Here is a 12,380-nt window from a genome sequence, read left to right as displayed (position 1 = left end):
ATTTAGATTCAATTTAGATTTGATTTTGCTCCTAGAAGAAAATGTTTCCAAATCGAACCGTGTGTGCGGCCCATTACCCCTCTGTCTGTCACTACCCAGTCTTATTACTGTGCTTGCCCCCAATTGTAAAGTTCAGCTGAATAAGCTGGCATTACTATATATGTAAATAAATAAATGATTAAATAAAAAAAGAGTAAATATAATATAATATTATTATTATTCTTATTAGTAGTATTTTCATATTAACTGATTTGTTTTTGTATTTAAAATTGACTTAATTCATTTATATATTGTATGCATTTTTGTTTAATTAACAAAAAATAAAACATAAAACAAATATATATATTTATATAATTAAGGTATAGTTTTCTTTAATTAAAAGTGAAGCTTGTTTAATATATGTAATCACCAAACATTAACAAACTAATCTAAATTTAAATGTCCCTTGATGTTTAATCTTGTTTCTACCATGGTGGGAATTCACTTAGCCGTGGTAATTTACTACGAGCTAATTGATCCCCCGGGGCTATTCAATCAGCCCCAAAGGCATACGTAGGCTGCATTGAATGAGGGCTCATAAGGAAATCCCTAATAAATGGCCCATTTGTAGGTGCAGTGGCGTGTTAACACATAGGTCTGTGAAATTATTTGGAGTTTACGTATTAACGCCCGTTAACCGTTAATTAACCAGGTGAGAAAAAAAGGGTCTAGACCAGGGTTCGCCAACCCGTCGCTCGCGAGCGACGGGTAGCTCGGCGGGTGTATTGAAGTAGCTCGGCAGCTTCCACTGACCTCCTGCCGCGTAGAGGTTCCTTGCTTGGCGGCAGGAGGTCAGAAAGTGATGTAATGCAGAGTTTGTGGTCCTGACTTTGCGGCAGTGACCTCCTGCAGCGTAGCGGTTCCAACCTCGCTTGGCGGCAGGAGGTCTCAGAGAGAGTGACTCCGTGCCGCGTGACCGCCTGACGTCCCCAGCGCATGAATTCGCACACTTTCCATCGACGCCACAGCCGAGCAGCCCGTCCTGCGCCACGCCGCCACAGCCTCTGCTCAAGTCCTGCGCGCAAGTCCTTCGTTTTGGTAAAAAAAAATTGTAAAACTCTGTGTGCGCAAAGTGGGCATCGTCTGTGTGGCATTGAGTCATTAAACATATGCCACACAAATGATGCCCATTAAACATATGCCCCACACCTTGGGGCATATGTTTAATGGGCATCATTTGTGTGGCATATGTTTAATGAGCATCAATGTGTGTGGCATATGTTTAATGGGCATCATTTGTGGGGCATATGTTTAATGGGCATCATTTGTGGGGCATATGTTTAATGGGCATCATTTGTGGGGCATATGTTTAATGGGCATCATTTGTGGGGCATATGTTTAATGGGCATCATTTGTGGGGCATATGTTTAATGGGCATCATTTGTGGGGCATATGTTTAATGGGCATCATTTGTGGGGCATATGTTTAATGAGCATCATTTGTGGGGCATATGTTTAATGAGCATCATTTGTGGGGCATATGTTTAATGAGCATCAATGTGTGGGGCATTTGTGTAACAGAGAATCACGTTGTTGGGCATATGTATAATGGAGCATCACGGTGTGTGGCATATGTATAATGGAGCATCACGGTGTGTGGCATATGTATAATGGAGCATCACGGTGTGTGGCATATGTATAATGGAGCATCACGGTGTGTGGCATATGTATAAAGGAGCTTCACTTTGTGGGTCATAGGCATAATCGTCATCACGGTGTGTGGCATATGTATAATGGTGCCTCACGGTGTGTGGCATGTGTATAATGGAGCATCACGGTGTGGCATATGTATAATGGAGCATCACGGTGTGTGGCATATGTATAATGGAGCATCATGGTGTGTGGCATGTGTATAATGGAGCATCACGGTGTGGCATATGTATAATGGAGCATCACGGTGTGTGGCATATGTATAATGGAGCATCACGGTGTGGGGCATTTGTATAACAGAGTATCACGTTGTGGGGCATATGTATAATGGGCATTGTGTGTGTGGCATATGTATAATGGAGCATCACGGTGCGGGGCATATTTATAATGGGTATCACGGACTGCACTATTGGGGTCATGTGTATCTGGCACTGCACTATTGAGGGCATATGTGTACCACACCCCCATTTTTCATGGCCGCACCCCATGTGGCTACAGCTGTTAGAGAGCTGACCATGCCCCCATAGCGGAAAAAATGGGGGATGTAGCCTCGCAGGAGTTCCACGGTAGTAGCTGAACCCTCAAATTTTTGATGTCTCTTCTCCTCCACCTACAGTGTTGGAAGGTATGTTTGTGACATATTGGACATTGCAGTGTGTGCCATATTATGTGTGGGGCATTGCAGTGTGGTTTTTTTTTATATTATGCAGATTTTTTAACATTTTTTACTTTAGTAGCTCTTCGGGCGGTTTATTTTGTCGCGAGTAGCTCCCGACCCAAAAAAGGTTGGAGACCACTGGTCTAGACCCAGGCGTTTAACCCATTAAAAATTGAATTCCCCCCCTATACTGTATAGTATATCTTCTAAAAACAGGGTGATAAAGAACAATGCGCCCACAATTCTGTACATTCTATAGTAGATAAAGTTATAACACAACAAGCAGTAATTACAGATTCCCGGTAACAGGAGGATCCGACACTTATGTTTTCCTTTGTTATTCAGTATTAACAAGGACATCGTATTTATGATGGGAGTGAACACAAACCTCATCCAGGCCGGGATAGAACTCCGTACAAAAGTCAACATTATTCTACCTGCCGAAGTTGAAGCAACGTTTAATATTGGAGAGAAACATTTCAAGATGGATTATATTCCAAATCAGCAAGAAAAGGAAGTTGTCTCTATAAGGTACCCAGTCAGCAAATGCAGTAACTCAGTGGTTCCCAAACCTTTTTGGAATTAGATTAGTATCCGGGGCCGGCTCTAACTTTAGTAGGGTGCTGGGATCTGGGGTCGCCACCGAGTCTGCCTTTTGCAGAATAAAGGATGTCTATGAGGAAGACCTTCTTGTTGGTGGCAGGTGGAGGCTGTGGGACTTCTAAGAGACCACCTTCACACTTTCATTTGAGGGTCTGGAAAGTAGGGATTGGTGGTAGTTTGGGGTTGGAGGGGCAGTAGGCTTATGTTTGCCTAGGGTGCCACCCTGTGAGTAACTGACCAGTTATTACAGCTTTTCCAAAACAGACTAGAGAACTGTGGTCAAGAACCGACGTTCCCTTGTTCTATCTCCATATTGGGAGCCGTTTATTCAGTTCATGAAAGAGTCACTTAGACTTGATGATGTATCTCTAATTAAGGTTTAGATGAGTGGTTCTCAAACTCGGTCCGCCATACCGGTCACGTTTTCCTGGTCACCCGGCAGGTGCGCTGTTTGTCACCATTATAAAACTCCACAGGGGACCTGGAGAGCATGAACTTTGTGGGGTCCTGAGGACCAAGTTTAGGAACCACTGATTTTTTAGATCAGATTTAACAATTTAGTACAAATTAGTGAATAAACAGAAGTTAAATAGGTTCCACTAACTAGGGCTGAGATAATGACATGAAGCCCCAAACTAGGTCCTGGGCATTGGATATGAGGAGGTGACGAATCCTTGGGACACAAAACGTGGTGAGTAAGAAGCATGCAGTGGTGGGGGTAGGCTCCTGGGGGTAAGCCAATGATCACCCCACTGGACTAATAAGCAGGGCGCAGGGGTAGAGGGGAGCTCCCAGCTCAGCATTGGAATGATAAGAGGGGATTACGTGTAAATAAAGTGGGGATTATCATACGGAGCAGAACATTCTATTTCTTGCAGCTCTTTCTGTAAGATAATCAGTGTAATGTCTTATGTGCAGGTCCAAGGCGTTCGCCATAACAAGAAATGTCGAGGATTCAGCCGCAGCTAAAATAACTCCCGTCGTAGCAGCCGGAACAATGGGGGAGACACAGAGGACGAAGGTAAAGAGAGATCAACCCGGAAATACACTCATCCCGTTGCAATTAGCTCTGTCACACATAAATATACAGACTGCGGCTCTGTCCATGCTCGTATGCAGGGAATCATTTGGACATTACATAGATCAGGGTCAGGACAACCAGAGCTGTATTATATTTGTGGTTATTTGAAATCAAACAAAAAAAGCCAAATATAACATAATGGTTATTCTGGTCTGTTTGCAAGGACCGTACGTTCGCAAGAGGACCGATGTTTGGCGTATGCGCAGCTACATTTCTGCTCATGTGCATTCGCCGGGTGCACGCACCCAACATTGCGGGCGGGGGGCAGCAACGGATAGTCGCACCCTTGGCATTGGGCGTTTCCATGGAAATCACCCGGTGACATTCTGAATGCCCAGAGTAACCTTAGATGTGCGCGTGCCTTCTACGTCATTCGCTAGTCGACGACCATCGAATGATCTGGGCGCAGCTCCATCTGTGTTCTCGCTTTGGCAGATATAACGGGAGATGTACAGGCCTATGAGAGAGCTAAAGGGGAAAGAGATAAAGTCAGGGCAGACAAAACCCACAGGGGAAATCCCACCTCCTCCTCTAGGGATCACGTTCTAGACTCTATCAGTGCAATTTTACATTATGCATAAAGGGCCTGATTCAGACCTTTATCGCTACTGTGAGAATGCTCTAAATCCAGAAATCTTGACAATCGTGATCCCGGGATTGGCAGCTGTCGGCCTATCGTCCGAATACCTGTGGAACACTGGTGTCTCTATTCTGTTACTCAATACTTCCTATATTCCATCATAAACTGCCACATATCTCCCCTCCCTACGCCGCACCCTGATGGGGGTGTGCGGCCGGCATGTAGTTGCCTAATTATGCTGTTATTGTATATATGTAAGTACCATGTAGCTACCTGCACACTGATAACACTGGTAAGGAAAGGATGGGGAGAATCACTTGTTTAGTCAGAGGCAGGACAACCATTGGAGCAGCAGGTGCAGTGCAGTGAGGACTAAGGGGCCCAATGCTGCTCCTGTCACCTTCTTCCTGCCCCACACTGTTTCTTGCTGTCACATTCTGCTTCCCCCTCAGTGGCATAGCTATAGCACCGCAGCCCCCGCGGTCGCGGGGGGGGCGCTGTGCATATGGGGGTGCCGGGGGGGCTGCGGTGCTATAGTAATCCCCCCGCCCCCCATCCCCCGCAGGCTTACCTGTCCAGTGTTCGCGCGTCCCGGCTCCCCTCCTGGCTTCAATCAATGCTATGGAGACGGACCACGATAAAATGGCCGCCCCATAAAGCAGACTGTTCACTGAAACTGTCTGCGGTATGGGGGCGGCCATTTTATCATGGTCCGTCTGCATAGAATTAATTGAAGCCAGGAGGGGAGCCGGGACGCGCGGCGGACAGGTAAGCCTGCGGCAATGGGGGGCACGGGCAGCCTGGGGGAGAGGGGGGGCGCCCCCCAATTAACGGTGGGGGGGCGTCCCAAACAAAGCTACGCCACTGTTCCCCCTGCTTCTCCCTGTCACCCTCTGCCTCCCGCTGTCACTGTCTGCCTCCCCCTGTCACCCTCTGCCTCTTTCTGTCACCCTCTTCCTGCCCCACACTGTTTCTCGCTGTCACATTCTGCTTCCCCCTGCTTCTCCTTGTCACTCTCTGCCTCCCCCTGTCACCCTCTGCCTCTTTCTGTCACCCTCTTCCTGCCCCACACTGTTACTCCCTGTCACATTCTGCCTCCCCCTGCTTCTCCCTGCCACCCTCTGCCTCCCCCTGTCACCCTCTGCCTCCCCTTGTCACCCTCTGCCCACATTTTTCAGTCATATCTTTTTTTCATTATTTCACAGGGAAAGTTCCCAGCGAAACTTCTCAGCCGGGAGAGATACTATTGGCCCAGAGAGCCGCAATCGTCAGACTTTTCTGGGTGTAGTAGCCCCAGTAATTTGGGGTTCCAGGTGTGCGCGGATCAAAAATGTGTGACAGCTGCTAATGTCAGGAACACCCCTCTCTACCGAGTAATTGGGGACCATTCATTCAAACTAACTTTCAAGCCAGGTAATAAATTATAATGTGAATTGGAAAAACACTTTTGGATTACTTTAATAAACCTACATGCATACACTTGTCCTGGCAAACGCAGGATTTCTAGAGGGGGGTTTCCAAATGCTATCCACAATCTCCCTCTCTGCAGAACATTGGGGCAAGTGCGGGAGTCTGGGGGAGCGGTAGAAGAACCCAGTACCGACCCTGGACATTAATGTACACATTGGTGTCTATATACACTGGATGCTGCATGGGATACAGTATTAATATCTAACCCTATACATGGTCTATAGTATAGGCTGTATCACACATTTACATAATATAACTAAGTGGTCAGGAAAAGGTTACACATCCCATAATAAATACCCAATCATAATAGAACCAGTACTGCCCTTGCTAAGCTCATATTCTCCCACCTCATAGTAAGACTCCTGTCTCTTCATCCTGGTAGCTGCTATCTGGTCCAATCCACTGATTGATGACTTAGATCCTCACACACAGAAGAAGCTGGTACACTGGGCATGTGCAGAAGCTCAGCTCTGTCCCTTACACGGCATGATGTGACGGCACCTCTAGTAATCATATTATATACCATTGCTATAATCTGAGCCACTTGCCAAGGTGAGGGGAGTTTCCAAGCAACAGGAAGCCCCCTGCAATTGCCTATGCCTTGTACAGAGATCACTAAATATAGGTTGGTTCCCCTTTAAAAAAAAATGTACTTTTCATACTGCGGGCTGAAAGTCAAATATGATTGGGAGGGGGTCTGGCCACACCTCCACCATGTTGCTCACACCCCTTCCCTCTACCAGTGCCCTACAGAGCTGTCAACTCCTCTATTCCAGTTGTCATTATCTGACGCAACATCACTGACTATCGTGTTAAATCCATCTATCTATGTTCAATAGAATGCAGGGAAACGTGGAACATATCAATGTACTGTGTTACAAGGCAATCCCATCAGCTTCTTATGACCATTTTACATTCAAAATTGTTTTTAGAATGATACTTTGGTGGAAATTTACGAAGATTGGAGTTGTATTTCACATGTGATTATCTTATACATAAGAACGATATCCCGGCATTTACTTACCGAATTCTTTAACAAAACGAGTAATAAATTCAGTTACTTAATACACCGCAATTTAATTCAAAGTAATGAGTTACAAAGTAATAATAGAAAGTTTAATGTGTGTCGGGCAGTGTACAATCACCGCCGTCGCTACCAACCAAAACACCTCATTTTCAGGAGATTTGCTTTTATGTGAAACAGGCCGGTGCTAAGGTGGATTGAATTTCAAGCTCTTCAATAATTAAACCAGTAAGTGCTTTTCTTTTTAGTGCGCACCGATGCCTCAGTCGAGAAAATACAAATAGAATTCCAAGCAGGGCCCGAGGCGGCTTCGAAAATGGTGCGTTCAGTTAATGTACAGAGAGCTGATGGCGGAGCAGGAGATGCGGAGAACCCGATGCACTACATGGCGCTCTCGGCTCTGAGGAAGATTTTTCAAAATTACAATGTAACAATTAAACAGGTAATCTTTGTTTGTTTATTTATTTCGCTTTACAGCAACAACTTTTTATTAACCCCATTCCGCTTTGTACCGTTCCTGGTTATCTATTGGAAAATGTATATTCTTATAGATGTTTTACCCAAACAGTAACTGATCACAACCGTCTATTCAGTTATAAGACCGTATTTACTAACAGGCAGCACCGGCAGCTGTGGGAACATCATGATAGTTACGCGCTGATGTTATTAGAATGCTTTTCATTTGGGTTTATTCTTTATTTTGCTTGCCAATTGCAGGGCCAGCAACAGATACTTTAGGACCTGGTACTCTAGGGGCCCCCAATTCCAATTCCCCTTGAGCAGCGGGTTTTTATTAAAAGTGTTTTTTTTTTTTTTATTAACAAAAACAGATAATTAATAATCAATATACAATGTAAAAAAAAAAATCTGCGGCAACCAGCTCCAGCAAGCAGGGAGGGGGGGACGACGCTGGTGGGATGTAACAGGGGCGGGACAGGGTGGGGCGTATGGGGGCAGCAATATATTGGGGGCGTGGTTGATAAAGTATTACAGGAATTGCACAACAGTGGGCGGGGCTACAATGAAGCAATGCGGGGGACTTGCCCACCTTACCGCACTGTCACTTTTACCAACGCCCTCCCTGGTACCGCCAGCGCCACTATCCAGGTTCCAGTCCACACTGTCTGTGTTTCTCCTGCAGTCCTGCTCTGTCTAGGTGCATAGCCTATCGCCACTGCAGAAAAAACAGCACAAAAAGCAGCGCTACCAATTAAAGATGAGTGAATCAGATATCAAAAAGTAACAACAATTTATTAAAAACAATAATTAAAAATACACATATATAGCAGCATTAATTATCCCATAGCATATGCATCACAAGTGGGCACAAATGGAGTGTGTGCACATAAACATTTGAAATAATGGCAAAAAAAGGGTGACCAGATCTCACGTGTCGGTATTATACCCCGTCCGGGGTGGAGGATTAAAGTCCCGCATTGTCCACACTAGGTAGTCCCATATGAATTGGCGGAGTCCAGAATAACGGCGATTTGTATTCCTGTGGGCTCACCGAGGGAGTGGCTGTTGTTATATGAGCCTACCTTCAACCTCGCGGCCAGATATCCAGGTAACGTCCAAGTTGGTGATGAATTAAGCCGTGGACTTCCAGGTGTTGATTGGGAAAGATGGTGGTCAGGTAATTGAGCAGGAACCTCCAAAGTGTAGGTAGAGATCTTGGTATCAAGGGGGGGGGTCCAACGCGTTTCGCTGTCCAAACGTCAGCTTTGTCAAGGCATCGCCACTGCAGGGACAGAACAGGGAAGGGCACCGTGCGTCGTGCATTTTAGTGTGCCGCGTGACTAATCTCATTAGTACAGGAAGCCATACAGGTGACCAAGCCAAAGAGGGGGTCAGAATAAGTACCAGGAATCCAGGCGGACAGGCAGGTGGGCATTTATAAACCATTTTTAGGGTCTGCACTGTGGCAGCCATGCTTACAGCCACTGGGCCCTTCAGAAACTTTCCAAAGGCAGGGCCCGGTTTGGGGGTCCTCTTTGGCCCCCCTGTTGCAGTCGCTGGTCAATATCTATGCAGTAATTCATGAATGGTCTCAGATTTACCTTTTTGTCTATTTCTTAATATCCAGTCTTTTCTCACACCTGGGCCCACATTGTTATCGATTTTCCATTACATAAACAGAAACTTCAGATGATTAAAGTAAAGAATCCCAGAAAACATGATAATATTTATAACATTAATGACACCATGAACTATTACATGCCCAATGGAAATGAACGATAATTGCCTTCATTCTTTTTCTACCAGGGTAAACCAGGAAACCAAACAAGTACATCGTCCAGCGAAGATTCATGTTATCCTGGAAAGACTGAGTTTTCATTGGAATCTGCTTCATCTTCAAAACAATCGGCATCCTCTTCATCATCTTCATCTTCCTCATCTTCATCATCTTCCTCTTCCAGCCAAAACCAACAGCAGCTAAAGAACAGAATCCATCGCATCAAACATCAAAGAAACAATGATCAGGAAGGAAGCCATGAAACACATGAGATATACTGGCGCAGCGGGCAAAATAAACGAACGGAGATGGGAATCTATTGCAAGTGTTGGCCAGAGAGAGGAGTAGATTACAGGGGCCAACATGAAGAATGGGAACTTGGTCAGGGCAATGGGGTACATGAAAACAAAACACGCAAGAATGATCGCAAGGCCAAACATTATTCAGAAGAACATGCGGAACCTCACAAACAACACCATGAAGCAGTAGAACATGAGGAGCATTACAAAGGCCAACATAAATCACAAGAACATGAGGAACATCACAAGGGCCAACATGATGCAAAAGAACATGAGGAACATCATAAACGCAACCATGAAGCAGGAAAACATGAGGAACAACACTCATCCCAACATGAAGCAGGAGAGCATGGGGAAAAGCACAATGGTCACCATGAGACAGTAGAACACAAGAAGCATCATAAGGGCCACCATGAAGCAGAAAAACCTGTGGAACATCACAAGGGCCATCATGAAGCAGGAGAACACCAGGAACATCACAAGAGCCAACATGGGGTGAGCAAAGAAGACAAACAACAGAAGGCCCGTGAGAAATCCGAGCAGAAACATCTTCGTCACAAAGGGCAACAGAAGAATAAAAAACACAGTGATCGTCATCGATCGAAAGAAGCTCAAAAGCATTGCACTTGTTGGCGTAGACAAAGACACCATACCGGCCACCTAGAGTCAAAAGATCGTCATCATTCATCAGAACACAGCAGGGTAAAAATCAGTAAAACAACAAGATGCAAATTTCAAGGGAGTACGAACAGTGAAAACGTAAAGAATAGCAAGCACAAATCCCAGCATGATATCTATAGAAGGAAACCATTAAACTACATGGTAAAGATTACATATTAGTAATGTAATTAATATTATTATAGCTATAATTAGTATGATATTTATTAATATTAACATTTTCCATGACCTTTGGCAGGAAGTCTTGGCCCAGCAAATCCACACTGCTAAGTTTACGTCAGCATCCGCGTCTCTGGTATGTAACAACTGCTATGACTTTTTGCCAGGTTAATATGTTTTCTCTAGCTTTAAAATGACCTGTTACCTTGAGGGAAAGAACTAGAGGTAAAAGGGGGCCCGTGTGCAGACTCTGGTTTGCCCGCTATCTCCATGGTTGAGTAGGCCATGGAATTGTGAATGTGCAGGTCTCCGAAAACATGGCACCTGCCGTGTTTCAGGCAGCCATTTTACTACTTTACATGTGCGGCAGCCATATTGCCTATTTTTGCCGCATATACAGCATCCAATGCGGAACTCTGAAAAGGTGACTATTAGTATTCACTACTAAGGATCTTTAAAATGGATTTCAATCAATTGGAGCTGGTTCACAATTGAAAACATGTTGGATATGCCAATATACTGTATCGTTTGTGTTTTCTGGAGCATTATCAGACATGTATGATCATCCATACAGCCGTTCATTCACTGGAGGATGGCGTCCATACATCGTGCAGCACATGGAAGCACTTATTGATTGTAGCATCGCTCAGTTCCAGATTGTTCCCCCACTGACTAGATGTCTACTTGCCACCAAAGTTACCCCAACGAGCCCAGAACAAGAGCATTCGTATCACATCCATTCAAAACACTTCCACAAAACTTTCATGTGTGAAATAATTGTTACAGGATAATTCCACCCTGAATATACAGTAGTTTAGGTAGAATTTAGTGACGGGATGTCAGGGAGAGAGTGGATGTGAGAGGGTGTCAGGATGTCTGGGGGAGAGTGGATGTGAGAGGGTGTCAGGATGCAGGATGTCAGGGGGAGAGTGGATGTGAGAGGGTGTCAGGATGTCAGGGGTAGAGTGGATGTGAGAGGGAGAGTGTCAGGATGTCAGGGGGAGAGTGGATGTGAGAGGGAGGATGTCAGGGGGAGAGTGAATGTGGCAGGGAGAGTGACAGGATGTCAGGGGGAGAGTGGATGTGCCAGGGAGAGTGACAGGATGTCAGGGGGAGAGTGGATGTGGAAGGGAGAGTGTCAGGATGTCAGGGAGAGAGTGAATGTGGCAGGGAGAGTGACGGGATGTCAGGGGGAAAGTGAATGTAGCAGGGAGAGTGACGGGATGTCATGAGGAGAGTGGATGTGGCAGGGAGAGTGACAGGATGTCAGGGGGAGAGTGGATGTGGCAGGGAGAGTGACAGGATGTCAGGGGGAGAATGGACGTTGCAGGGAGAGTGACAGGTTGTCAGGGGGAGAGTGATAGGTTGTCAGGGGGAGAGTGACAGGATTTCAGGGGGAGAGTGGATGTGCCAGGGAGAGTGACAGGATGTCAAGGGGAGAGTGGATGTGGAAGGGAGAGTGTCAGGATGTCAGGGAGAGAGTGGATGTGGCAGTGAGAGTGACAGGATGTTAGGGGGAGAGTGGATGTGGCAGGGAGAGTGACAGGATGTCAGAGGGAGAAAGGACGTTGCAGGGAGAGTGACAGGTTGTCAGGGGGAGAGTGACAGGGCGGCACGGAGAGTGACAGGATTTCAGGGGGAGAGTGAATGTGGCAGGGAGAGTGATAGGATGTCAGGGGGAGAGTGACAGGATGTTGGGGAGAATAGAATTGGCTAGTGGAAGAAGCAGAAACCCTATACACCAGTGGTTCCCAAACTGTGCGCCTAGGCTCCCTGGGGTGCCTCGGGACACTTGCAGGGGTGCCTCGGGTTGGTCGTCCAGGACCGATTCAAATTATTTATGATAAATTATTTATGGAAAAAACTAGTACTGGTGGCTGCCAATCATAAAATGTGTACAATCA

At 45.8% G+C, this 12,380-nt stretch overlaps 1 protein-coding gene and 1 long non-coding RNA gene across 6 annotated transcripts in view; one reads left to right on the top strand and one right to left on the bottom strand.

Annotated features, from left to right (window-relative positions):
* The window catches only part of LOC146026821 (uncharacterized), a 55,893-nt gene that overhangs the window by 6,118 nt on the left and 37,395 nt on the right, over positions 1-12,380 (bottom strand). The window lies entirely within an intron of this gene.
* LOC146026819 (vitellogenin-1-like) overlaps positions 1-12,380 on the top strand; it is a 117,385-nt gene that overhangs the window by 69,521 nt on the left and 35,484 nt on the right. For all 5 annotated transcript variants that reach the window (XM_083157827.1, XM_083157826.1, XM_083157824.1 and 2 more), the window contains 6 exons: positions 2,692-2,877; positions 3,868-3,970; positions 5,816-6,023; positions 7,353-7,546; positions 9,370-10,461; positions 10,556-10,612. In XM_083157827.1, coding sequence (XP_083013953.1) covers positions 2,692-2,877; positions 3,868-3,970; positions 5,816-6,023; positions 7,353-7,546; positions 9,370-10,461; positions 10,556-10,612 — 1,840 coding nt within the window. The remainder of the gene's footprint in view (positions 1-2,691; positions 2,878-3,867; positions 3,971-5,815; positions 6,024-7,352; positions 7,547-9,369; positions 10,462-10,555; positions 10,613-12,380) is intronic.

The sequence above is a fragment of the Crinia signifera genome, chromosome 8, assembly GCF_055691185.1.
Source record: "Crinia signifera chromosome 8, ASM5569118v1, whole genome shotgun sequence".
Classification (NCBI taxonomy): Eukaryota; Metazoa; Chordata; class Amphibia; order Anura; family Myobatrachidae; genus Crinia; species Crinia signifera.
The sequence above is the reverse complement of the archived record's forward strand: the minus strand, read 5'-3'. Positions and strand labels throughout refer to the sequence as shown.